General features: G+C 38.6%; 2 protein-coding genes across 4 annotated transcripts; one reads left to right on the top strand and one right to left on the bottom strand.

Annotated features, from left to right (window-relative positions):
* Nucleotides 1-938: 938 nt before the first annotated feature.
* On the bottom strand, nt 939-16,544 carry plekho2 (pleckstrin homology domain containing, family O member 2). The gene is made up of 7 exons (XM_055022430.1): nt 16,270-16,544; nt 8,156-8,305; nt 7,919-8,041; nt 5,589-5,693; nt 4,705-4,803; nt 3,196-3,447; nt 939-3,069 (listed from the first exon to the last, which is right to left on the bottom strand). The coding sequence occupies exons 1-7, from the start codon at nt 16,276-16,278 to the stop codon at nt 1,930-1,932; spliced, it is 1,878 nt and encodes a 625-aa protein (XP_054878405.1). The 5' UTR covers nt 16,279-16,544; the 3' UTR covers nt 939-1,929.
* rwdd3 (RWD domain containing 3) lies at nt 16,143-22,920 on the top strand. Of its 3 annotated transcripts, none has more exons than XM_055022437.1 (5): nt 16,143-16,257; nt 21,278-21,510; nt 21,582-21,812; nt 22,398-22,516; nt 22,621-22,920. In XM_055022437.1, exons 2-5 carry the CDS (start codon nt 21,292-21,294, stop codon nt 22,733-22,735), a joined length of 684 nt encoding a protein of 227 aa, XP_054878412.1. In that variant the 5' UTR covers nt 16,143-16,257; nt 21,278-21,291; the 3' UTR covers nt 22,736-22,920. The 3 variants fall into 3 exon arrangements, with proteins under 3 accessions (XP_054878412.1, XP_054878411.1, XP_054878410.1); XM_055022436.1 differs by lacking the exon at nt 16,143-16,257 and adding an exon at nt 20,077-20,348 and having other exon boundaries at nt 21,585-21,812; XM_055022435.1 differs by lacking the exon at nt 16,143-16,257 and adding an exon at nt 20,077-20,348.
* The last annotated feature ends 3,501 nt before the right edge of the window (nt 22,921-26,421 follow it).

Here is a 26,421-nt window from a genome sequence, read left to right as displayed (position 1 = left end):
TAAATTCCCTTAAATTGAGCTTTGTATTTCTACCTCTGAACAACGGATCAGTTGTTTATTCCACACCTGTTTTCTTTGAGCCTCCCATCATTTACATAGGTAAGACTTTTATTGTCAATTAATCTATCGCTGTTCTATTCTGATTCCTAAAATGAGTTGTGTGTATTAAAATTACACACCAAAATATTTTCCTATTAAGTTTGTGAAGAAGTTTTATTCGTATTAAATGATGTTCCTTTAAAAATGTTAAAGGAACATGTACTCCATGTCTGTGACTTTTAGAGCTGACTCAGGGCTGATTGTCTAATTCAACCCCAACAGCAACAATTAACAACTTGGAACATCTAGTTTCTCACTTTTAACAGAAAACATAGTTTATTTGACTTTTATAATAATTCCTATGGAACATAACTTCAACTGGTTTTCTCATGTCCCAGTATAAGTGAACTTGAAGAGGGATTTTCTTCTTGAACAATCGGAAGAACTTCCCATCAACCAACAAGAAACTCTAACCTCAGAGAAGGTTAGACTCATTAACAGAGTCTCAGTCTGGGTCTAAATAAATCAAGAGACAACATTCTCTTGATTTAATTAGACCCAGAACCTTGTCCTCTTGTTTAGAGGATAAGGCTCTGTTGACCATGTTGCTCCACTGACTCTTTATATTTCCATTCTAAATGGAAAAACACAAGCAGCAAGTTGTCACATTTGAAACAGAGGATAGAAAGCTTGTAGTTCTTAAAGCAGAGCACAAGTCAATTAAAGCAAATATTCAGGAGTCAAGTCAATGGTTTCTGATGCTACAAGCTGAGCATCTTCACTCACTTTAAGCAGAAATCTATTTTCTTTTTGTGCATAGAATTCGGTAAATAAAGACTGAAATTCAATTGACTGAATTTGACTACAGCAGCTCTATTGAAGAACAAGACATAAGGAAAAATGCTTCTCCTGGTTTATTTCAGCATTATCAAAAGTTTGTTTAATCAGTGTACAAAACCATTATTAGAAAATACTCTTACATACATATGCTGAGACATATTTAAAATTGTTTTCTGGTAATGAAGAGAAATGTATCTGTGTAGATTATGATGTAAGAAATTGTTCACAAATTTCATTTTTTATGAAGGACTAAACTGTAAAATGGGTTAAAGTGAGCTTTGCTCTGTGCAAAGTACAATACCAGTACAAAAATATATATTATTGTTAAAAACTGATCCCTTTATGTGAAACAGAAACATTTTTATTTGCATTAATCATGTAGTTAGACTGAAAACTCCTGAGCTATATAGGTGCATTTTAATTCCACTATCAACAATAAAATATATGCTGCAGAAGAATGATCAAGTATGTACATCATACAATCCCTCAAATGAATGGTGTATGTCTCTGAAAGAAAAGCTAAGGTTCCCAGAGAAAATCATAACATTTTTCTTAATTTGCTGTTAAAAGAATTCTTTTCTTTCAGGTTATGATTTAACAAAACAAACTGAAGCAGTAAATGTGCAAAGAGTGGTACTGTGTTGTTTATAAGAAGCTGCATGGGATGCTCTATCTGTTAAAAGTGAGATACATTTGCCCACTGTAAGAGGTTGTAACTTCCTCCAACCTGACCTATGCTAGTTTACCAAACTGTTAGTAAAATACTAACACATCCAGCAAAAAACATTTTTAACTTGTTTTTTTCATAAGGGCTTACTTATTTCATATCTAAGTAGACTAAATGAGTTTATCCTAATGTTAAAAGACTGTCAGCCAATATTTGACAGCAAAATATACAGGTCAAACTCAGTTCCATAGAAAGACCAGAGTTTTATGCCCCCAAACCAACATAACCCTTTTTAAATTATTTGGGTGCGTTTGGGTTTACATCCTTTGACCAGAGAATAACTGTCCAATCAGTGAATTCCTAGTTGATTGGCTGTTGCTTATTTACCAGCTCATCCTCTTCTTTGTGATTTTCAATTTCCTGACCTCTCTGAGGACGCAGTCAGCCCTCTGGAGCTTCTCCAGCGCTTTAGTAAGCAGATCCTCCGGCATTACCGCAGCGTAACTTCTCTCCTGAGCCTGACTGAGGAGCTCACTCGTATTTTTCATCTCCAGAGCCACTTCGGTCTCAAGCTTTGTTACAGAATTTTGAAAGAGTGATATACTCCCTTCATTTTCAGCTTTGCAGGTGGTTTTCAGCTGACCGGAGCCCAGGGAGTCAGACAGTAGGTCTCCGATTGATGCAGACCTGGCCTTGATTGACGATTTGAAAGGTTTCTGGAAAGGCTCTGAGCGCCGACAGGGAGTGACATCTGGTTTAACCTGAAGACTGGCTGATGGCCTTAAGTTAACAGAGATTTTCCTTTCATCTTCAGTGCCATCCCACACATCCAGGCCAGCATGGCTTCCATGGAGAGCAGCTGTGGAAGCTGCCAGTGTGTCTTCACTCACAGAGCCTTCACTCTCATCGTCAGAGTGCTGACCACTGTCTACAGATTTCTCCTCGGCTTTCTTTTTCTTCTCTCCTGGCAGGTGGAGAAGCGGACTCAGGTTGAGCGTCTCAGTGAGTGGGTCATCTGTGCAGACAACTACTGAGGGGACGCTCTGCAGTGAAGCCTCCTCTCCTTTCAGAGAATGTGCTGACGTATCAGAAGCAGTGGAGTGTGATCCCTTAGGTTGAGTAACTGTTGACAGGTCTTCTGGCAGAACTTTGGGTTTGTTAGAGGTCATTTTTGGTTCACCATTTTGGACAGTTTCCTCAGACTGGTCTACCTCATCATTGATCATTGCTGTTTCGTCCTCACTTTGTTCAGTAGCTATATCTCGTGACTGTTGGTTGAGCTCCACAACCATTTGTGAAGGCTTCTTGTCTTTGGACGGAGGTGTTGGGGGGTGGTGGTTCGGTGAGGTTGGTAACACTTCTCCAGGGTTGCTCAATGACCCACCGGAGCTGGGCTTATTGGGAGGTGTTGGTGGTGGGTTTGTGCTTTTCTTATCATTAGTATTTTCATCTTGTAAAATCACCTCCCCAGAGGTAACACTGGGTTTAGATTCTTTTGATGGAAGCATTGGTGGTTTCACAACCTTGAAAAACATGAAATCAGTTTTATAGACCATTAGATTCATGCAAATTTACTTTGAGACAATTGTATGTAATTGTATTGTATGGCATAGATATATAGTATTTCTACATGGAAAAGATGAACAAACCTTTTCTTCTTCATCTTGTTTATTAGGCTCATTCTCAGGTACAGCACTGGATTTAGCCTCCTTGGTGGGAGGCATGGGAGGTTTGATGGCTTTCTTCTCCTCGTTTGTCCTTAACACTGATTGTTTCCCTGCAACAGCTGTTTCAGGACTTTCAGTACTGTTTGTTTTAGCAGTATTTGTCCCATTAGGCATCACAGCATCCTCAAGATTAAGATCCAAACGCAGGACACCATCAGAGGACACCTCTGCCACCTAGAGCAAAACACAATACAAGTTTTCCAGATTCTGAACTATGTGCTATAAATATTTATAGAAGATAGCAAAGAGTGAAATATCAAGAGGAATTATCACATTAACCGGCAAATGAGTGCCTCAATAGTTTCAGGAGCAGAAATGTGTTTTTTTCATGGATTTAGTATCCAATCACAAATAATATATGTTTCTTTTTTGTGAATAAAAACATATAATGAGCTGCACAGTGGCGCAGTTAGTACCACTGTTGCCTTACAGCAAGAAGGTCCTGGGTTCAATTCCTGGCCTATGATCTTTCTGCATAGTTTGTATGTTCTCTCTGTCCATGCATGGGTTCTCTCCATGTACTCTGGTTTCCTCCCACAGTCCAAAACCATGACTGTATAAATTCTCTCTAGGTGTGAATGTGGGCATGCATGGTTGTTTGTCCTGTCTGTCTCTGTGTTGCCCTGCGATGGACGTTCTACAGATGGAAACGAGTAATAAAATACTCGTTTCCATCTGTATACCAGCTGTTAAAGTAATTTACAATAAAGTGTACGTTTCTATTATTAGTCTTTAAAAATCAGAAGCGTTTTGTACTGTAGCTTGGCATTTTGAAACGACAAAAAAAAAAAAAAAACCTGCTGGATATTTTTTTTTGCTTTTTTTACACAGAAAAAGATACTTTTCAAGCGGTAAAACAAGCTTATATTGTGGGTTTGCAACAGTTAAATAATTCTTAAGTACAAATGGAGAAAGAATTGCATAGCTGATCTAGGTGGGTCATCTGTGCATACAACTACTGAGGGGACACTCTGCAGTGAAGCCTCCTCTCCTTTCAGAGAATGTGCTGACGTATCAGAAGCACATTCTGATACGTCAGAATATGTTTCTGACGTATCAGAAGCACATTCTGATACGTCAGAACATGCTTCTGACGTATCAGAAGCACATTCTGAACTGAATTACACAGAGAACAAACAAGACTGATAAAAAAATATATATATATATTTTAATCCCTTTTCATGAAGGTTGAGAAGTTCATCTCCTGTTGAGATGAACTTCTCAACAGGAGCTGATCCTTTTTGGTACGGTGCACTTTGTTTCATGACTTTGCACAATTTCACATATGTACATGAAATAGTAAGTCCATTCATAGTCCATTCTAGTGTTTTCTAGAATCTCTTATGATTCTAGAAAACACTGGAGAACAAGAATTTTATTTGCACTTTGATAAAAGAGGCAATCTTTACAGTGCGAGTCCAAGATTCATACCTCTTTCATGTGGATCCTGGTTGGTGGGCGCCGGTTGCGGTTTCCCTGAGGTCTTGTTCGGGTAATATGCTCTAAATTACTGCTTTCATCAACTTTCACCTATAATAAACATGCCAAATTCAAAATTTTTGAGGACAAATAGAAAGTAAATAAAAAGGTATGTGAATAAGAGCAACAGAGAAGTGAAATCCACCAAGATTCATGGTGGATGAGTTTAACCAGCAGGGGTCAACAAATCGGAAGAAGAACGGGTAGATAGGGTGGAGTGGATGGAAACACAGATTTGTGACAGAACAACTTGTGCAAGAACATTTTACTAAAACCCTAAAACAACTAATAAAAAAGTAATAACAATGTTAGCTTTTCTTCAGTAGTAGTAATGCTATATTATTTGATCAGTAATTTTAACATCTTCCTTTTTCCTTTATCATATCAACAACAATACAAGTACCGAAGAACCATATTGAACTATTCTTCTATTTCTCTTTTTTCTTTTCTCTATCATTGTTGTACACCCATTTCCAACACTTGTATTTGTTATATATCACAAAAAAAAAAACATTTTACTACATAGGTATGGTTAAGAGAGTGTGTCCTTTCTGTTTCTAATCAACAGAAAGAAGGTAGAAGTGCTTTAACAAAATGAACAGCATTAGAAATGATGTGAGAGACAGCTCAGTTGGAGCAGCTTGAGGGCCAAGTTAGAGATGACTGGGCAACAGATGAAGAAGTGTTTATGGAGTAGCTGAGAAGGATAAGATCCATCAGCTGCAACAGTGGAGAATATTGAGGATACGAGGAGATAGGGACAGATTGTTAGGAGCCGAAGCTAAAAGATAAAAATGGAGGTAAATAAGCATCTCTCACAAGATATTTCTGTTTACCTCATCAAAGACTTTGTTTTTAGCTCTGTTGATGCAATCACTGAGGGCTTTGATCCAGGCCTCCTTCTCCTCCACAGTCTGAGTCTGGAACTTCACATCATGGATCTGCCAGTGGCATAAAGCAGGCACCTCTTTACATTTAATTCCAAAGCTATTCCACTGTTTCTTAGAAGGGGAATTGAAACTGCACAGTCGCATGGTGTAAAGAACACACTGCTGCAGCTGGGACACTTGCAGGAGGATTTCTCCTGCCACCATTCAGCCCCACAGCACAGAAGGGTTACCCTGGAGAAAGGTACAGGCAGCCAAGTAGCTCTTCACATCCTGATCATTTAGATGAAACAACAGCATTCACTCACTTTCAGTATTCTAGCAAATAATACTACTAGCTGCATTAAGTTAGTATTTTCCATTTTTGAATCTTCGTCTGCCAACGAAACAGTCATTAGAAACTACATTCTGGGATTATTAATTTGTGGAAGATACATCCACAACAACTGTTTTTTATTGATCAAAAGCTAATTCAGGTTGACACAATTTACATTTAGTTGAGGCAACAGACAATATGGAGCTGCCCATTGGTTCAGACTTGCAGCAACACACACTCTGATTGTGTCAATCAGGTATTTGGCTAAGTTTGGATTGTTGGGTCTAGCTATGGGATGAAACACGGAGTGAATTACACAGAGAACAAACAAGACTGATAAAAAAAACCAAAAAAACTCTGGATCCCAGATTGGTCCCTTTTCATGAAGGAGGAATCACATGAATGATGATGTCATATGTGATGTCTTTCATTTTGCCTGCAGCTGGGCAAAATGTGGGAGGACACACCCACAGTATCTTTATCTTGCTGGGTATAAACACTGCATTTTCAAAGAAAAAACACAGGCTGTTTAAAACCAGATGAATATTGGCAAAAAATATTCTCTGAGAAAAGACAGGCTGTCGCTAATCCCAAAAGACTTTTCCTTCCACTGCCTGAAGAAAACACCATGTGAAGAGTTCATGAGAAGCTACTGATCTCAATGTGCTTCGGTAAGAGGTTGTGTCTGGGCAGAGGACATTAGTTTAGAATAAAATGGGTTATTATTTCATTGTGTTTTGCTATGTTTTGCTATGTGTTGATGTTGAAGCTGTATCTCTAGGTGTAGTATAGGCTGCCGGTGTTTCTAGCTTTAGCTCAGCAATTGGCTTGACAACAGATAAATCAGAGATGAAAGATTGTTCCATTTTATCTGTGCTTTCCCTTCCTGTCTTCCCAACCTGCATAATGAATATTAAATAAATCAATTCAATATTGATTTGTTCCCAAACGTCTTTAAACTTTTCCGGGTCAGTGAGGAGGCGAATACTCTCCAAACCATATTTAGTGTAACATTCAATAAAAAAAAAGGACAATATGACAACAAGGATGAACAATGGTTATTATAAAGACAAAAAGAAATGTATTCATTAATTAAAAAATGAAACATTCATATTTTTCTAAGTTTATTTTGCCTATATCCAGTGGAGTAAAAATGAAATTTGGGGAATTTTCAAAATAATATAGTTAAATAAGTTTTAAATAAAGCGACACAGAGTTGATGTTGATTAGATGAGAATAAATGTATTTTCTTTAAAGACTAAACTCTAACTTGGGGAAAAAGAACTGAGAATTGACTCAGACTTAGAAGAAATGACTTGTCATATTGTATAGCCAGTGATAGCTGAACATTTGAATACGTTGAATGATTTAAATGTTAAATAATTTATTGTAACACTTTATATCTTTGATATACTGAAATAAAATGCTGAACGATGTATAATTTACTAACTGTTGCAGGTATTACAATTGTCACATCCATTTGAAGTCTCAATACATCATTGTTGTTTCTGTCTGATAGTTGACTGTTAGTTTTCTAACAGTCAACTATCAGCTGACTGATGATGCTTCACCATTCATCAGATACACTAAATACCATGAACCAATACAGATTGTCATCAACTATTGGTGAAGAGACCTTCACTGCAATAAGCAACACTGAAGCAGCTGCAGGAATATGACAACAATTCCACATGTTTTTAATATATTTGGACGAAGGACTAATTGCTAGATCGAATCAGTTTCTGAAAAACTAAATATAGAGCCACCTCCAAGATCTCCTCACCTAAGTTTTTGGAGCAGAATTCAAACTGCATGCTTTCAATATGCCACACCCAGTGAAAATGGCCTACAAAACACGTTACACACTGCAAGAACTTATTACCATGGTAACTGGTGCTCTGAATAAATAAATGAACTGGTCTTTCTTCCATTGAACATCCTGTTAAAGCGTGTCTTAGCTCACCTTATTTCCAGACTTTGGAGACCGTATCAGAACCAGTCTGTGCTTCTTCTTGAAGGGACTCTTCAATTCATGGCATGTTTCATAGTTTTCCATGTCCAGCCGCTCAAGGCAGTTCTGCAGATCCTGGAACACAAAGTAAAGTTCAGTATGGACCAATCTGGAGCAGGGTCACCCAAAGCATAATGACATCTTTGGAGTCATGTGACAACACTGAAGCAGGCCACTGCTGTATTGTACCTCATTTTCATACACCACCACCTCCGACTTCTCCACATGGAGGTAGCGGTCTTTGTAGCTCGTCAGCAGGCGGCCATGGGCCTTTTTCACCCAGCCAGCCTTACTCAAGAACTTTGGCTTATTTTGCTGAGCAGTGTTCTCCTTTGTACCCTGCAATGATACAGAGGAAGGAAGTCACACATACACATTAGATGACTAGCAGAGCGCAAATGCAGCTAAACATAGAGACAGAACACACTCTATTCCTGTTGTGTGACTAAAGAGCTGAATAATTCACAATTAAATCATCCTATTACAACTACACTTTTTTTTGCTCCAGGTTTCAAACATGAACCTATTGGATTTCCTAAACCCAACTTGGAGGATCTGCATGTTGGAAAATGGAAACTATTATTTAAAAACATTGTTGTTACACCGGCAACATTGAGTTACAGTTAAATTCAGATCAATGCCAAAACATGTATTGGCAAAACAAAGCTGGACTCAAGGACAGCACAGAGGCCCTCATCCTCGCTGCCCAGGAACAGGCCCTTAACACCAGAGCAATAGAGGCCCAGATCTACCATACCAGACAAGACCCAAGGTGTAGGTTGTACAAGGAGGCCCCTGAGACAGTCCAGCACATCACAGCAGGGAGCAAGATACTGGCAGGGAAAGCGTACATGGAGCGACATAACCAAGTGGCAGGCATAGTGTACAGAAACATCTGTGCAGAATATGGACTGGAAACCCCGAGATCAAAGTGGGAAACACCCCCAAAGGTGGTGGAGAACGCCAGAGCTAAGATCCTGTGGGACTTCCAGATCCAGACAGACAGAATGGTAATGGGGAACCAACCAGACATTGTCGTAGTGGAAACAACAGAGGAAAGCCGTTGTGGTAGATGTAGCAATACCAAGTGATTGCAACATCAGGAAAAAGGAGCACGAGAAACTGGAGAAATACCAGGGCCTCAGGGAAGAACTGGAGAGGGCCTGGAAGGTGAAGACCACAGTGGTGCCTGTGGTCATCGGGGCCCTTGGGGCAGTAACCCCCAAACTGGAGCAGTGGCTACAACAGATCCCAGGAACAACATCAGACATCTCAGTCCAGAAATGTGCAGTCCTTGGCACAGCCAAGATACTGCGCAGAACCCTCAAGCTCCCAGGCCTCTGGTAGAGAGAATATTCTGGATGACAAGTTAGAGAAGTACAGATCAGCACAATCTAATGGTTGCATTCCAACCTGGTAAATAACAGGAGTAATGAGTGGACAAACTGAACACAGCTACAGTTGTGTTAGTGCTTGATGTGGTCCAATGTCTGGACCTCTATTAGCCTTGTATCTTCATCTATGTTTACTAAGCAATGCTATTATAAGTACTTGTGAGCAGCAAATATCTGTTAGTAACTATGCAACGTTGTGGTTTAGCCACATGCTGACAAACCTTATCAGGAACTTAAATGTAATGTCTCCTGTACATCACTCTCCAAGTCTTCAGGGCAAATGAGCAATGGTGTGTAGATTATAAATTACAGTGAGTTATTAGATGGGCTTGAAAATTTGAAAAGTTCTGGGAACCAGATTTAAACAGTTTAGGTTTCACCCTGATCCTGGGACTTTCATGCTGAAGCATAAAGCAGAAATAGAATCTTTGCTTCTCCTTTAGGAACTTCCACAGGATATATATCTTTTGGCATTAGGTGGGAGGTCATCTTACAATTTTCCACTTTTTCTTTAGTGTGAGTGTTCCTCAGCGTGGTGAATAGCGGTGCAGCCACTGCAAAGAGGGACACCGAGGGGGAAGGAGAGGCATCCCAAAGCTAGAGCTGGAGGATCCAGAAGACCCTCCGGTCAGTAAGAAAGGACACTGCATGAGTCCTGGACATGCTGACCATGCATCCTACTAAGTCAACATAGCGGACACAGTGGTGCAGAACAGCAACCATCATTCAAACTCTGGCTGATTACCAAAACTCTTTAGAGTGATATCACACATCACATTTCTGGTCAGACACAGGAAGTCCACTCTGCGCTCTAGCATTAACCAACCTCTAGATATACAGGCAGCCACATATGTTTTTCTGTCTTGTCTGTGGTGTTGTGGTGAACACTAAAATGAGCGCAGAAGCAGTTGTGCAATGAAACAGTGAAGCAAATCTTACTGGTGTAACCCTTTCTAAAGGAGGAGCAAGCAGAAAGCAGGGTTCAGCAGCAGACATGTGTTTCTAATGAAGGTTTAGGCCAGCGAACATCTGGAGCCCATTGATCCTCCTGCTGACCTGACCAGCTCACTGCAGCAGACTCCTCTCCAGAATGGCTTGAAGTGTTGAGAAGCCTCACCAATAATGCTGGCAAAATGTTAATAACATCATGTGGAACACAAGCTGCTCATCATCCAGGAGTTTTGACAATTCCTCCCAGACAAAAGCTACAGATGCAGTAAAAACTGAAAATAAATAACGTCAACAATGCGTTTTAAATTTATGGGAATCTAGGTTACATCAAGATCCAGATTTTACAACAATCTACTATTTTTGACACACTAAAAACATGGCAAAATGATATGTAGCTAATGTCTAATAACCAGAAATAGAGTGCCTTTCCATTCATATTTTTCTATAAACTAACCCTACACTTAGAAATGTGTTGTTTTTCAACCCATTTTCTGTTATCTTCAAGTTCACACATCTGGTGTTGTCCTGTTTTAACAAGTGGACACAAAATGTCTTAAACCATTGACTTATCACTTTTTGGATGTCTGTTTGTAGATGATGATCTGCAGAATAATACAAAGCTGGTGGATGTATTACACTTGCCATTGGGTGTCCATCATGACATAGAGTGTCATGAAGGAACTGAGGGAGGGTACCACCTGGACCACCCTATTACAGGCCAACATATAAATAAATGGTGCTGGCAACCCTGCTGGCAAACACCTGGCAAAAATCTGACCAAATAACCCAAAATGACAGTCATAGAACCCATGCATGAACAGAAAAAACATGCAAACCCTGAGGCAGTCAGGCAGGATTTTAACACTAGACCTACAGAATATGTTACAACACTGACAACTGTTCCAGTGATTGCATTTTTAAATAGAAAATTTAAGTGGAAAGACGCTTAACTTAATCTTTTATATTGACTTCCTGTTTCGTAAGTTCAACTTTCAGATCAACTTTCTGCTTTGTGTCAGTAGCCAAAAGTTCTGCAATAAATACCAAACAATCTAGAGAGATACAACATGGCTCCGAGTCAGAAAAAAGACACTGAGGTCACCAGAAATGATGCTTGACTCACACACAATATAAAGAAATAAAACGCATCATCAAAAATTTCCCTTTCATTGGCAATGGTGTGTATGCGTGTGTGTGTGTGTGTGTGTGCAGGTGTGGGTGTGTGTGCCTTGGCCTCTTCCTGACCAGTAAAATTTTGTTACATGGTTAAATATTCAAAGCAAAAACACTAACCTCATCATGGGGTTGGTGTTGTGGTTTGTCACAGATCAACTAGTCCGGAAGGAAATCTATTTTTGGAACAGTGCAACATCGGTGAAGAACATTTACGAAGCACAACAGTACACTGTGGGCTTTGATCCTGACTAAGATGTGAAGTGAATGTAATGATGGGATGACTGAGACTGGATGATGGCCTGGTTGTGTTGGTGACAGATAGAGACGCTTTCAGCCAGCTGAAAGGAACCAGCACTGTCTGAATGACAAACAGCAGCATGTCCTGTCTGCAGAGTTGCAAATTAACTAGTTACATTTTCTCAGTTACATTTATGTGAGTAAGTTTTTTGGGGAAAAAATTACTTTTAGGAATATTTTTACTATGCTGTACTTATCACTTCTTCTTAAGTGAAATTATTATGAAGTATCACTACATTTACTTGAGTAAAATTATCCAACTGTGAGTAATTTCACTGAATGACAAACAAGCTTGTTCTAACCAAAGATTCACCTGACACAGATACACACCTGCAGGTTTTGTTATTTTTTTTTTTAAAGAAGTAGAACCAGAAAAATATTTCTTGTGCCTATTTTGTTATTTTGTAATTATGTTATTTATATTAATTATTTGTATTTCTGTCCTTAAAATACCAAAAATTCCCACATACTTTTTCTGTATTTTTAAACATTAAATAACTGATGTGTTGATCTTTTACTCAGTACTTGAGTTGACTATTTGCCAAATACTTTTTTTTAACTCTTACATCTGTAATTAAGTAAAAATATGCTGAAGTAGTGCTACTCTTACTTGCGTATAAACTTTGGGTCCTCTACTTTCCTGTGCCAGTCAGAGTAAGTCTGACAAGGTCAGTAACTTTTTAACCATATTTAGCTGTTTTTCTGATGCCATTTTGAAGGTACATGTAAGCACCAGGCGGTGGGAGGAAGCATGCACAGCTGAGTCTTAGTGAGCACATCAGATCTTCTGCAACGCATCCAAGGTGGTTTTGCGGTGCTGAGGAGGTGTGGGAGGGTTGTTGGAGTGACTGTCAAACGACCTTGAGGTTATCAATGCAGGAACCCAGCAAAGCAACAACAAGCTCACAGAAACCCTTCACTGAGCATCTTTTCAGACCCAAACTTCATGACAGACTAACAGGAAAGAGAACAGAGGTGTCAAAGGTCAGCACAATGCTGGACATAAAATCCAGTGGATGACATCATAACCACTGGCTTCATTTACTGGAGCAGAAAGAAAACCACAAGAAACCCAATCATGTTCCAAAACATTGTGTTAATAATCTCTGAGGTTCTTCAAAGACGGAAGGTTCTGGGTTCGGTTCTGTTCTCACAGCTATGGGTTTTCAGCTGACTGCACTGAAAAAACACAAAAACACAACAAATACTTTTGGTCTAGTCCCTGGTGCAAATATTATAGTGCACCTGAAAAATTAACTTACCAGTAACTTTTCAGCAAAAAAAGAAGAATCTGTTGGCAGAGTCCACATTTTCACTTAAAACATTTTCCCATGTTATAACTGTAATAATCTGCCAGTGGCACTGGAACATTTTTTTAAATACATTGTTAGCTTAAAACAACAAGAGTAGTTGTTTTAAATCAAGATGATAGTTAACAATCATTAGTTGGTTTTAGTTGTTAAGTTATCAATATGCAATAATCACAAAATAAACATTGAGTCTAAAAACCTAATACTGTAATGAACTTGATTTGATCTGTTGAATATTTATAGATACGTAAATATTCGACAGATGTTCGACAGATTGAAAGCAGCATGTTGGTTTCACCAATGCTCCATAAACACATCTAAGAAACACTTCTTAAAAGATCTTGTGTCTGATTATTCTACAGCAATCCAAAACATATTCCTTTTAGTAGTTTGTATTTTCTAACAAATCTTTACCAGGAGATTTGCATTTCCAGCATTTGAGATGCTGATCACTGTTCAGAAATTATCAAGGGACATTTGTATCACTAATTAACTGGTGTATTCATACTTTAGTGTTTAACTCTCCATCAACTAAACATTACAGGAACTAAAGCTTTCCTTGCCTGCACCATTCAACCCAGGACTAGAATCAGAAACTGACACAGATCTTTCATGTTGCTCATCCTCTTGTTTTTCCTGGAAACTGGAAGCAGTCTCAGTCAGACCACTTGCACACACACTTCCATTGTGTGGTAGAGGCTGATCCCAAGAGAGGGTTAATTGTCTTCTAGCCAACACATAGAGTGGCAGTCTGTTGGCTCTTTTCTAACAAGTGAGGCAGACACGTCATGCCATGCACTGCAGGTCAGCGCGCTGCAGACGAGACAAAGAGCAGCCTGGAAGGGTCGCATCGCGTTTGGTGGGAAAAGATAAAGCAGAGTTGGGGGAAAGGGAACCGCAACAGTGATTCAGAAAGAACTTGCCACATTCCAAAGATCAATTAAGTGTTATGGAGACATGTTGAATACTCCAACATTCAAACCATAACAGTCTCAAAGTGAGAAGCCAATATATTAATAAATGTATGAGAACTTCTGGGTGAATCACACTTCCAAATCAATGTTCCTCTTCTTCAGAACCAACAAACCTCCGTCACTAGTTCCTTTTCACACAGTTTCAATTCAGGCTCATTGTGAGTCATCAAATGTCAATTCAAGTGAAAGTTTGGACTTTGGATGGCTATTTTCATTTTTATTTTTATTCATTCTGTTTGGAATGTGTTGCTGTGTTTTAGATTATGATCCAGCTGTCAACCCAGTTTGGGCCGAGTTTCACCTGTTAGTCTGTTTCTGCATAAACAGGCCCAGGTCATCAGCCCTTTTTAAATTTTTTTAGTTTTTTGTCGTTTTGAATCCACAAAATACTTTTTAACTTTTCCCCGTCTCTATGCAGCTTCCCTTAATTTTGTCAGTCCGAGCCTAGAGTTGCTCAACTTAGCATTGGATATCATGCAGATGGGACTCTGACTCCCATCCCGTTCCGTGATACATGTGAATCCATGTTGTACATATTCGTCTGACGACTTTCTTTTTTTACTCGACATGTTTAGAATGGATTAAAATATTGAGAAAGAAACCACACGAAATACAACTACGACAGCCATAGACTACGCACACTAAATTCCCGCAGCACTGATAGGCCAAGTAATGTCACTTGATCCTCTGCAGCAAGTGATGGACAAGCAGGGCACGTCATCACAACTTTACTCTAGTGTCTTCACCTCCGCGGCAGAGGCTCCGCCAAGCCCCTGAGATCGACTCATCGATCCCCTGGGGTTCGATCAAACCCAGGGTAAGAACCACTGCCTTAAACTGAAAGCAAAACCTCGGGTTAATAATAGATGAATAGCTTTGTTTTCATCTTAATTACAAGTATTTTGAAACACCTGGCCTTATTTAAAATTTCACCCCAATTAAAAGTAAAGGCTATTTATGAATTGTTCTCCATAGGCTGCAAAACAATCATTCTGAGGACCATAAATGGCCCCTGAGCCACAGTTTGGAAACACCTGCTCTAAATCGAACATCTCCTTTTATAGAGGTGTTTATGCCTGCTACTGATCACTTGATCAGTTCATCAGAACAAAATGCTGGTGTCACATTAGGGTGGGGCTCGTTTTTCCCAGTTTTCTTCCTGATATTTTCATTTCTGTCAAATGGCTTTTAAGCTACCAGATAAAATGTTTCTGATAGTTGCTGAATAAGAACTGTGCCTGGGTTTGAATGTGGAGCTCCATGCTGTTGCAGTTGGTTTCTGCCTGTACTTTTCATCTCAGGGTGTGGTTCTGCACATGAAAGTGGATGAAAGCAGCCCCCTGCATACGCTAAAAGAAACTGGTACGTCTCTGCATTACTTCCCGTTTTTAATAAGTTGCTTCCTCAAAATGTCAGGTTGCTGTGTGGCCTGTATCTCATCAGTTTCTATTCAAATCCAGAAGTTCTCTGCGCTTCTGCAGACATCGTCTAAAAACACATGAAATCTCGGTTTGGTTGTTTGTTAGTGAAACACGGAGCTTTATTTAAAAACTTGTCCAAGTCTTCCGGATGTATGTGTTGATCATCACGGTCTCTGATGAAGGGTAATCGAGGAAGTATTTGGCACCGGCTTTACCCCAGTTTCCCCATCTTGTGCAGGAACAGAACTTCCCTAAGTTCACCTGATGAAATGAATCGTTGGGCTTTGAAAATGCCAACTCTACCGGAGTTTAACTCAAGCCGAAAGTGCCCGCAGTCCTCTGAGTTTAAAAGATTCTACTTTGTGATCCAGGTGTTCAGTTTTTTCCATTCTCACACGGCGACAGTAAAAATGCTCGTTTTCTGAACGGACATTCCTGCTGCCTGTCTGGACGTTTACCAGCGAACTGATGCAACAGGTTGACAGGTGGGCAGCTCCCTGTGTGGCACAAGCTCAGTGGGTTTAAATAAAGGAAACATCCCGGAAACAGCCCGGGATACATGGTTCCGATTACAATTCACTTCTCTGGGCCCCAACTTTACAGCTTTAAGTTGGTCGCGCCCTGACGTGTGCGTGTGTATGTGTGTGTTTCACTTTTGAGCTTTCTATCATCCCAACACGAATTCTTTCAAATCTCTCCGAAGTGCGTCAAAGTCTCAGTCCGGACGATTACACGCAAAAGCAGCGAGAACACGACACGGCAGAGGAGGTGAGTACTCACATCTTCCATGATAAAGCAGCGGGTCCGTTATGTGGCTGCAGACTTGCCCAAAATCACACGACGTCTTTCTCAGTGTCCTGCTCAGAAACGCTGTGAAACGGCTGCCTGCTGGTGAGCAGCTGACACATTTCCAGCAATAGTCATAAATGCTGAAAAGAGGGAACTGTGCAGTCTGTGACACCAATGGTCGCTTCGTTTTCCTCTTTTGCCTCGGAGAAAAAGTTTCAAGAAAGAAGTTTGGTTTCCGGTTCAGGTCCCTTTTTTACGCTCGTGAATCTGAGGAGGGGCAACATGGCCAGCAGCCTGTATCTGGTTGCCAGGGCAGCGGGCCCCATCGCAGCTCGTCGTTTTCTTTCTCATCGAAATGAACGACGGCTTGACTTTCTGATATCAGCCATAACAACAGCAACAAACTTCTGGAAAACACTCTTCTCAAAGACAGCCAACTGGAAGGGAGCATTCGAGCTAAAAGTTTGATTTACTTATAGAAATTCGTATTTCAATATTATCTATGACATCTGTAAGATAATATAGAAGATAATAATATAAGATGAGATGCTATTACCTCTGGTTTAATTACCTTCCTGGCCTTGACATAAAAATTGATAGATACTTAACCAATCAGTTATTCTGTTTAAAAACATGCAGCTTTTACATGTTCTGGTGAGGTCCTTTCACAATGGAACAAAATGCAGATTAGAAAAATAAAGCTTGAAAGCAACAAAGTAAAGTTAGCTAAAATGATTTGATTACTTCATGGACTGCATAGATTACTAGTAATGAAAAAATGTTTTTTGCGTCTTCCGATCTCTTGGTTAACAAGCATCCAATTTATTTTTATAACTCCAGGGACAAATATGAACAAATCCAGGTGCATTTAAAAGGTTATGGTTTGTCTTATCATATCTGTTTTCAGCCCCCAAAATTGGTGAAAGTGAGTAATATACTAAAACGTATGTGTGATGAGTAGAATAACCATTTACCTGGAATTAATTTTTCAATTAGTCCTTTTTTCAAAGGGAAATAGGCAGGATGCAGAGAAGGTCTGGGGTCAGTCCATCACAATGAAAACCTTGAACACACCCTCGGAAATTCTGTGAACTGCAAATATAACTTAACACCATAGCAACCTCTTCCTCGCATTTATTGGAAGGATGGTCCTCCACAAAATCAGCTTTATATATCACTGATCCCAGACTAACCTCCTAATTCAAACCTTCTTATCACTATAAGAAGGTTTGAATGAGTTTGTCACATTTTTGTTATTACAACATTTCATCACAAGAAAGTATAATAGCTCTATTGCTTTCTGCCTTCACATCTTCAAATTAAGGTGCAGCAGGATTAAGGAGAGGGGGTAACAGATTTTGACCATGTAAGTCATGCAACACTGTGTGACATAATGTTGGATTGTTTTGACATTATGTGCTAATATTAAAATGGAAAATTATTAACTGTTTGAATGAATATAGCACTTCTGGCTCATACTGCTCACCTGGAGGCACATTCATCCAGTTGAAATCACAAACAAGCACACATACACTAATCAATATAAAACTGGGGGCTAAGCTTCAAATTCAAGCCCTCTGCATTTGGTTTGAAAGACAACTACTCTTCACACTGAAATGCAATGGCTCCTATAACATTTTTCATTATTTATTATGAACATTTATTTTTGGAAAATGTTTGCATGCATCATAACACCTATAATCTTATTCACAGTTGTGGTAAACCTTCAACTGGTGAACTTGATTTCATAACCTTCAAGAAAAGAAAGTTATGATCTTCATAATAAGATCAAATGTTTAGGACAGACAAATGTCTGGATGTGCAGCAACTTTTGTTAGTTGATCAGAAACAAAACTGAAGTTATTGTGTTTGGACCTAAAGAGGAACGATGTATAATTAATGCATTCAGTGAATGTTCCTTAACAATCTGATTAAATTATTAATCAAGTGTCAAAATCTACTCTACAATGTCTGTGACTCATCCTGGAAAAAAAAACAACACTCTTTCCCCTATCCCAAGTTAGAAAATAGTAAAATTCTAAATGTCTCGTATTTGTACAGCACTTTATAAATTCCAAAGGAATTCAACCACAGCTGCCTGTTGAAGCAATGCTGCTCTTACTTGAGAACAGTTTTTGATAATTCTCCCAGCTTTGTTCTAAACTGAGTAAAACTTAATTCTCTTTATTACTGCAAATCTTTCAAATTTTTTTGTTTGTTTTTTTGTGATGTTCACAACTTTAATAAGCTTCTTTCTATATTAATATTTAGGATGTAGCAAACAGGCACAGTGATGGGGAGACAGGGATTCTGTACTGTAAACATACTGATAGGGTTTCAGGTCGTCTGTTTGAATTTGCTAGCAGGGAGGAAGTTTGTTTAGGCTGAGATTCAATTTAGCTATTTGTACCATTTCAAATGTATTTGTAATATGTTTTTGCAAATATGTATGCTTCTGCAAACAGATGCATTTTATTGGGATAACGATGGTGATAGCGGGAGAAATTTTCCCTGTGACTGGCGGGTTGCCAGTTCAACACCCCCTTCTGTCGTTGTGTCCTTGGGGAAGACAATTCAATTGCCTGCTGCTGGTGGTCAGAGGGCCTGGTGGCAATGCTGAATGGCAACCTCGCTTCTGTCACATTTTCCCCCAAAAAAGTAAAAAATAAAACAAGTAAAAATAAATATAAGCCATGTAGGAAGTTACTCAAGTAAGAGGTTAATGAAAAATGTATTTGGTAAAAAAAAAAAACTACTTAGTTACTGAGCAACTGATCATTAAAATGATGCAATCAGACAGACTAAATTATAATATAATAGCAACGGGTCTCATTTGAACATAAGTTGCAGGTGTGTATATGTCTGGTGCATTTTTGCCTGAAACATGTTTGGTTTTCACTCTGTGAAGTTATTCCAGAAATTTTACTTAAGCAACAGTAGCAACTCTTCATAATAATATTACTCAAGTAAAAGCAAAAAAAAAAAAAAAAAAAAAAAAAACATGATGCAGAAAACCTAAACCAAAAAGGGTTTTTTCCCCCAAAATGTTGCTCAAGTGTGTTACTATCCTGTACTTCAGAGATAATCTAATCAGTCATGGATGGACAAATGAACAAAAGCACCTGAGACAAATTTTTACTTATAACCACTTTATTAATCACACTGAGTACCTCCAATATAGCAGCACAGAAACACTCTAAAGGCTTGGAAATGCATATTTAAATGTAATAAAGTTTCTGAAAAGGCTCTTCACAGTCACTGGAATTGTATTACAAGTCATAATCAAATGTTCTGGACTGAATTTGTTTGTTTGTGAGTCAATGTTGAAATAACAGACAAAGCAATTCCCCGTTGGATGCAAGGCTGTTTCATGTAGCATAGGTGTGATGTAAGGATAATGGGTTCAGTTAGATTATGGCTACCACCATAGAATATACAATTCTCCATATTTCAGGCGTTTAGTAAACAAAGAGAAGCCCTGATTCAATTAGACACCCCAATTTACTTTGCATGGATTGACTTTGTAATTTAACAACAAAAAAAAACTTATGGCTAATTTTGTTAAATTATATTTAGCACTTAAAAGACATCACTAAAACTGGTGAGCAGTCTTTTATTTCCTTTAATGAATACTTTGATATTAAATCAATATATTAAATCAGTACGTCCCCAACTTTTGTAAGAGACATTTTTACCACACAATATTACATTTGCCCATTCTGTATTGCTACATTTAGAGTCCGGCGTCACCGAGGACAGCTAACCGGGGTCCTTTGGTTCTGCAACGTCAGAGATAAACATAACCAGCAGCAGCCACTAATGTCAAAGGAAACTGGTTACCAGTAAACACTAAAACAACTCAATTCATAAAACCGGACAGTAATGAGAAGTAAACAAATCTAAAAAAACACACATCGAATGTAGAGCTTTAAAATATGGCTATTTATGAAGCTGCTGTGGGCGACAGAGCATGTGAACGTTGATCATGTCGGACGCAGCTATTGAGGAAGTTTCAGTTTTATCGTCCATTTACTGCAGAGACGGAGAGTTCCGAATTGTCCAACAGTCTGGTACGTCGGTTGTTCTTGCTTTGTAAGTACGGCAGGCTGTTTGAACAAAAAAATGGTTTTGTTTGATTATCCCTGATTACATTCCAGATACAATCAATGTATTTTGACTACACAAAACTACATTGTGACTACTTGGAACATAAATTTAAGATATCTGCATTTATACTCTGAGTAGTAAGAATAATAACTCAAAATATCTTCCAGTCCAAAATTTCTTTCAAAATATCTCAGTTACTTCACAGGATCTGACGGGACACGTGTCCATAATTACAATTTTAGACATCTGGAACGTAATTATGACTAGTTAAATGTACAATTTTAGATATCAGAATTAAGAATTCTGTATAAACACCTTTGTGCTGCCACTGAGCTGCCCAAACAGTTACCTGCAGAATTTTATGTTTTCTGCGCAAAAATGTATGCAAGATGTAACAATAATACTGTGATAGAAAACCAAACCACCCACATCCAGTTACCTCCTATGGGTTACTACCGTTCCAACATTATGTTCTTTTGAAAATATGAAAATATCAACAATAATTATATTCCATGATACCTATGACTCCTTAACTTTAGATAATTATCTGACTCAAAAGATTGCATATACTAATAGTACTCTCCCATATATACATTTATTATAATCTAAAAGTATCTGCTGTTCCCGTTTGTGTACAATAATTGCAATAAATTGTTGCATGTTAATTTTTGAGCTTTTTTCAATTGTTTTTCTTTTCATTTTCTCTCCACAGACGTTATATTGAAAAAACCAAGGCTGATGTTCTGTGTATTTTTTGTGTTGTATTTGTAGTTTCCTCTTTTACACTGATGAAAAGAGGTTTATAAACTCAATGGATTTTAAAAACCCATTGAGTTTATAAACCTCTTTTCAAAAAAATTGATTCCAAGTGTGACAACTTGTCTTTTTGTAGCACAAGATGGGCTGATGGTCCAGCTCAACTGCACTGGTGGGAGAGGCAGGAAGCTGAATGTGAGCGCAGTGTTCCATCTAGACCCCAGCTACCCTTCCTGTCCTCCTCATATTTCCATCTCCACCACCGACTTGTCGAAGATTCAGTGTCACACTATCAGGCAGAAGCTGATGACTCGAGCTGCAAAACTTCCCCCAGAACCAATGCTGCTCCAGCTGGTGGAATACTTGCAGGTAAAGGCTCATGAAAATAAATAATCCCTGAATGTTTTTAGCAATAGTGTCCAGATGTATTGTGGTCACAGCAGGAATGTGTGGAACAGACAGAGGACCAGACAGGAGAACAGGCTGGGACGGGAGAAGAAAAAGACAACCAGCAGGAGTGGACAGCGGTTCTGCTGCTTGATCACATCAGATCTCGAAACCGATATATCGGACTCCTGGAGCGCTGGAGCAAGCAGCTGCAGCTCAGCTGTAGACTTTTACTAGGACACAATCCATTGATTATTCTGTTGGGGGAAAGACCCAAAATCAAGGTACATGTGTTTTTTTTCCTGAATCAACTTTAAATGTAGACTGACTCCATACCATATTATATTATTTTTTCAACAAATTAAAGATAAACTGAGAAACAGTGGGAGAAAATGAAACTTATGCTTTAAGTGTTTGAATGAATTCTAGATCATTTGAGAAGCCAGGTGCTGATATCAGCATTTTGAAGTGTGAGATCTTTTCTGAAAGAGCCTAAGTGTTGGAAGGCTGCAGACCATGTAGTTGTGTGAGTAATAAGGACTGCATTTTCTAACACCTCTTGTTAGAAAATATAGTGACGCTATTTCCAAACAATTAAAATTTGTAATTGTACAGTAAGATCAATGGTTTACAACCAGAAAGATCTCTATGTCAACACAATATTTGAAGAAGATCATCCTCATGTGACCTGTCAAGGAAGGCAGTGAAGGGCTGAACTACAGAATCTGAGAACTGAAAGTTTTTAATATATTAAATGATCTTAAAAACTGATTTGCAGATGTGGCAGAAAAATTATTTCTTTTTTACTTGTCTAAATGTGACATCTTTTCCCCCATGTCAATATCCACTCTGTAAAAACTTTTCTTCAGGAGTTTTGTCACCGTTTAAAGACTGTTAAAGTAGATGTGGACTCTTCAGGGAAGAAATGCAAAGAGAGGATGATGAAGGTTCTTGCTGAGACCCCATATTCTTCCCTCTGTCAACATAGGTATGCATCATAAACCTGCAACAGAGAAATTCAGACATTTTGGGACTCTGCGTTGGATATCTCAGTAGTATTTACACTTTTCTCATGGCCTTTCTTTCTCTCAGTCTGCAGGGATTTGTAGTGAAGGACTACAAGTCATTATCAGAGGTGACTGCTGTCTTTGAGGAGCTGAACCTGGCTGAGCTTTACCAACAGATGCTGCCTACATTAAGCGGCTAGGAGAAGAACTGTCCTTAGGTCTATTTATATTGGATTCATAGAACTACATCTAATATTAGTTTTTTATTTGAGCTATTCATTTTGTATCAATAAGTATTGCTTTAAACTTCTGTTCTACCTTTGTCCTGCTAATGTAGTCTCTGTTACATTCAAAGACATTATCATTAAACAGGAATTAGAACAGCCCTGCTCTTCAAACCCCTATCATTTTGAATGTGTCCTGTCTCATACTGAAGAAGTCAGAATTGTTTTCTGAGGGTTATTGAGAGGCCCAATAGATTTACCTTCACAAGTGGAGTTTTATATAACTATAAAAAAGTACATTAGAAATAGCTTTGAACTAATTTCAAATGCAATTAACATGAAAAAAAGAACTGATCCTTGGTGGGTTACAAGTCTAGGTTTGGTGATTGCCAAGAAAATAGTACTTATCTGACTGCATTGTGTAAAGATTAGTGGAGGGAGGATTATGGTGTGGGGTTGGTATTCATTAGCTTGGCTTGGCCCCTTAGTTCCAGTGAAAGAAACTGAATGCTTCAGCATACCAAGATATTTTGAAAAATTCCATGCTCCCAACTTTGTTGGAACAGTTTGGAGCTGGCCCTTCCTCTTCCAACACGACAATGCACCACAGCACAAAGCAAGGGATGAACAAACACCTTTGTTTATCCCAAAGGTGTTCTATTGAATTACAGTGGAGACTGAGAGCCAGGCCTTCTCGTCCAACATCAGTATGTGACCTCACAAATGCACATCTGGAAGAATAGTCAAAAATCCCATTAGACTCCTAAACCTTATTCACAGCCTTCCCAGAAGAGTTGAAGCTGTTATAGCTGGAAAGGGTGGACCCACATCATATTGAACCATATGGATTAGGAATGGGATGCCACGTAAGCTCATATATAGTGTATCTGCCTCATATGTATTATACTTTAAGGTAGCCATATTACTAAGATCTAGTGTGAGAACTGCTGTTACATGGTGCATGGTGGCTGCTGGTGAACCATGTGCACTGTGTGAAAAGGCTATACTCCTGAACTCAGCTGTATGTCTCTATCCTATTTCATATGAACTTTTGGTTCAAGTAAGACCAGTAGTGCCAAAAAATCTTTTTAAAAAGAGTTCTGTCATATTTCATATATTGCTTTTGTCTTATTTTGCTTGAATTGTTTTCTTTTCCTTTTATGTCTTTTTTTTTTTTTTTTCAAACTTTCTTGTTAAAGCTGTTTTTACGTTGATGCACTGCTGGTGAAAATCTAATTCCCCAGTTGAAACTTCCTTAGGGATTAATTGAGTTCTATCTAATCAAATCTAATTTAATCTAATCTAATCTAATCTAATCTAATCTAATCTAAATTGTTCCACCCAAGAATGATAGGGGAAGTTGAGCCAGTGGTGCAGTCATTTTATGTGTCTGGTGTTATTGCAATTTGTCAGCAGTAGAGGGAGTAGTAATACTATTTGTCACTGTCTTCAAATTCATCTAATCGTGGTTCAGTTGTCTGAAGGGGAAACAGAAAACAGTTTTTGATTAAGGTGAATTCACCTGTATTGTCATGTGCAAGATCAATTTGACCTTATATATTATTTCATCTGACTGGAGTTGAAGAGAAGTGAGTGGAAAACCACAGAAGTGCAGCAGAGGTGCAGAAAAACTCTTAAGAAAGGTAACAGGCCTCTAAGTGGATGCAGCAAAATATGCCAAAATAGCCCATATGTTTGCCACTATAAGTCCTACTGCGACATCTGAACTGCCTGGAACTTAACCCACTCAAGACTGGGGAGATAATAGAATAATTCTGGAGAACACCCCTGAGGATAGTGAGGAATGGTCCTTTACCACCCTCAACAATACTGTGAGGAATCTTTATGGGTCCTTAGAATCTGCCACAGGAGCTGCTGCTCATCTTCTGCACAGCCAGGGCTGAGGTGCTCTCCACCCAGGACTTGTTTAGGTCAAGGGTCAGGAAATGTGCAGCTATTACCTTTGCAGACCCCACATATCTTGGATTCTATAACATCTGCCAGGCAGAACAGACCCAACTAAGCAGGCAGGACAGTATTAACAACAAGAAAAACTCCTAGTTTAATCTGCCAGTGGAATTTTGAAATGAATAACTGTACTGCTGGTCTTTTTCTTGGGACTGTGTGTTAATGTAAGAAAGAAATAAAAACTTATGCCATTATTGGGAAAGACCAGTAAATAAAATGAACATTTTAAACACTGAAATGTTCATTTTGAACTGCTGACAAGTAGCTGTTGAAAATGTTCAACAGACACTTTTCTATCCATAAAACTAAGAGTTTTTATGGATAGAAAAGAAGTAACGCATCCAACAAAAAATATTTTCACATTTCATCCTGTGCTTAGTAAGTTTATTTCTGCAATATGTAAAAAGCTTTTCCACGGCACAGTTTCTACAAGTGACTAAAGAGGTTTCTTTTAATCCAGATACAAATGCAGCTCTGAGGAGGAAGTGAGTGCTCCACCTTTAGAGATCATGTTGCTTCTCTGTTGAATAATGTTGCCTACATACAGCAAACCAGAGGGACTGAAATAATACATGATGCTGTCTCTGAGTGGTACTAGATTTCTGCCACTTGTCAGAACGGGGGGTTTTTTTTGTTCTAAAGTGATAAAGAACAGCTTTGCTGTTATACTAATGTACAGTAAATGTGCCAGGTAGGTTGAATTGTTGAGTTATGCAAGGCTTTCAGCTCTCTATAATGGTACAATACTCAGGAATGTTGTGTAACAGATTTGTCCTCCCCCCCCCCCCTTTCAATGTGGACCCATATACTTTCACTGTCACTGGTCCATTTGCATCCATGCACTTTAACCTTCCCTTGCAGTATTGCAGTGATTAATTCACCTCTTCAGTAAAGAGAGGTAGTGAGAGTTTCTGTCTCTTTTTTTTTCAGACTTTTTGATTATATTAAGTGTGCCATTTTTCAGCAGTTCAAATTTGAAACTGGGAATTCTGTTTTAGCCTTTGCTTGTTTTTGGCCTAATAAAAAGAATCCAACCCTTACCCAATGAAGGTTCTAGTTCTGGAAAATAAAATCAACAACAAAGTCATGTCTTGTTGCTGCTTAAGTTAGCTGTGTGTGAACAATAAGATGATTTCACATCTGCCTTACCTGGACTGCTGTTGAAACTCAGAAGGTGTCAGTCAAATTGAACATTTCAACCTCATCTTGTTCCTGTCAGTCAGACTATATGGAAAGCTGTAAAAATGTCCTGAATGCCCTGTTACCTGGTTTATAATTTAATCTTCAATTATAGAAACAGAAAATATATTTTTGATTTTTTTAAGGGTAAAAAAAATATTCTACGAACAACAGTGCAAATTTCAAAGCGATGTTAAAAATCAAAGCTTTGGGGCCCTGAATGGTGTAACAGCAGGGCGGTTTCCGTTCATCCTGAACAGAAACAGTTGTGTTTCTTCCCTTTCTCTCTGCTTGTTTTTTCATTGATGTCAATAATAATCCCTAATGACACAAATAATTCTGTTTATCATTATTGTTATAATGTGTTGATTTCAAATAGACAGGAAAATGTATTTGTTTACCAGCATTTTGTTAGTACAATATCTAGATGCTTCTAGATATTGTACTAACAAACATGGACATGGACACTGAAATGTTTCTTTTCACCTTAAGTTCTATTGAAACTTTAAGGGCAA

This window comes from Poeciliopsis prolifica, unplaced genomic scaffold, assembly GCF_027474105.1.
Source record: "Poeciliopsis prolifica strain line A6 unplaced genomic scaffold, Auburn_PproV2 SCAFFOLD086, whole genome shotgun sequence".
NCBI lineage: Eukaryota > Metazoa > Chordata > Actinopteri > Cyprinodontiformes > Poeciliidae > Poeciliopsis > Poeciliopsis prolifica.
Note: the sequence above shows the minus strand (reverse complement) of the source record. Positions and strands in the feature narration are given on the sequence as shown.

What these genes read in the sequence shown, in the direction of transcription:
- plekho2 (XM_055022430.1), bottom strand. An exon ending in TGGTGGTGTATGAAAATGAG is followed by an intron (nt 8,042 to 8,155) that starts GTACAATACAGC and finishes TTTGTGTTCCAG; the next exon opens with GATCTGCAGAACTGCCTTGA. An exon ending in CCAGGATCCACATGAAAGAG is followed by an intron (nt 3,448 to 4,704) that starts GTATGAATCTTG and finishes GTTTTGCTCTAG; the next exon opens with GTGGCAGAGGTGTCCTCTGA.
- rwdd3 (XM_055022435.1), top strand. Translation starts at nt 20,264, where the DNA reads ATGTCGGACGCAGCTATTGAGGAAGTTTCAGTTTTATCGTCCATTTAC. An exon ending in GGGAAAGACCCAAAATCAAG is followed by an intron (nt 21,813 to 22,397) that starts GTACATGTGTTT and finishes ACTTTTCTTCAG; the next exon opens with GAGTTTTGTCACCGTTTAAA. An exon ending in TCTTCCCTCTGTCAACATAG is followed by an intron (nt 22,517 to 22,620) that starts GTATGCATCATA and finishes TCTTTCTCTCAG; the next exon opens with TCTGCAGGGATTTGTAGTGA.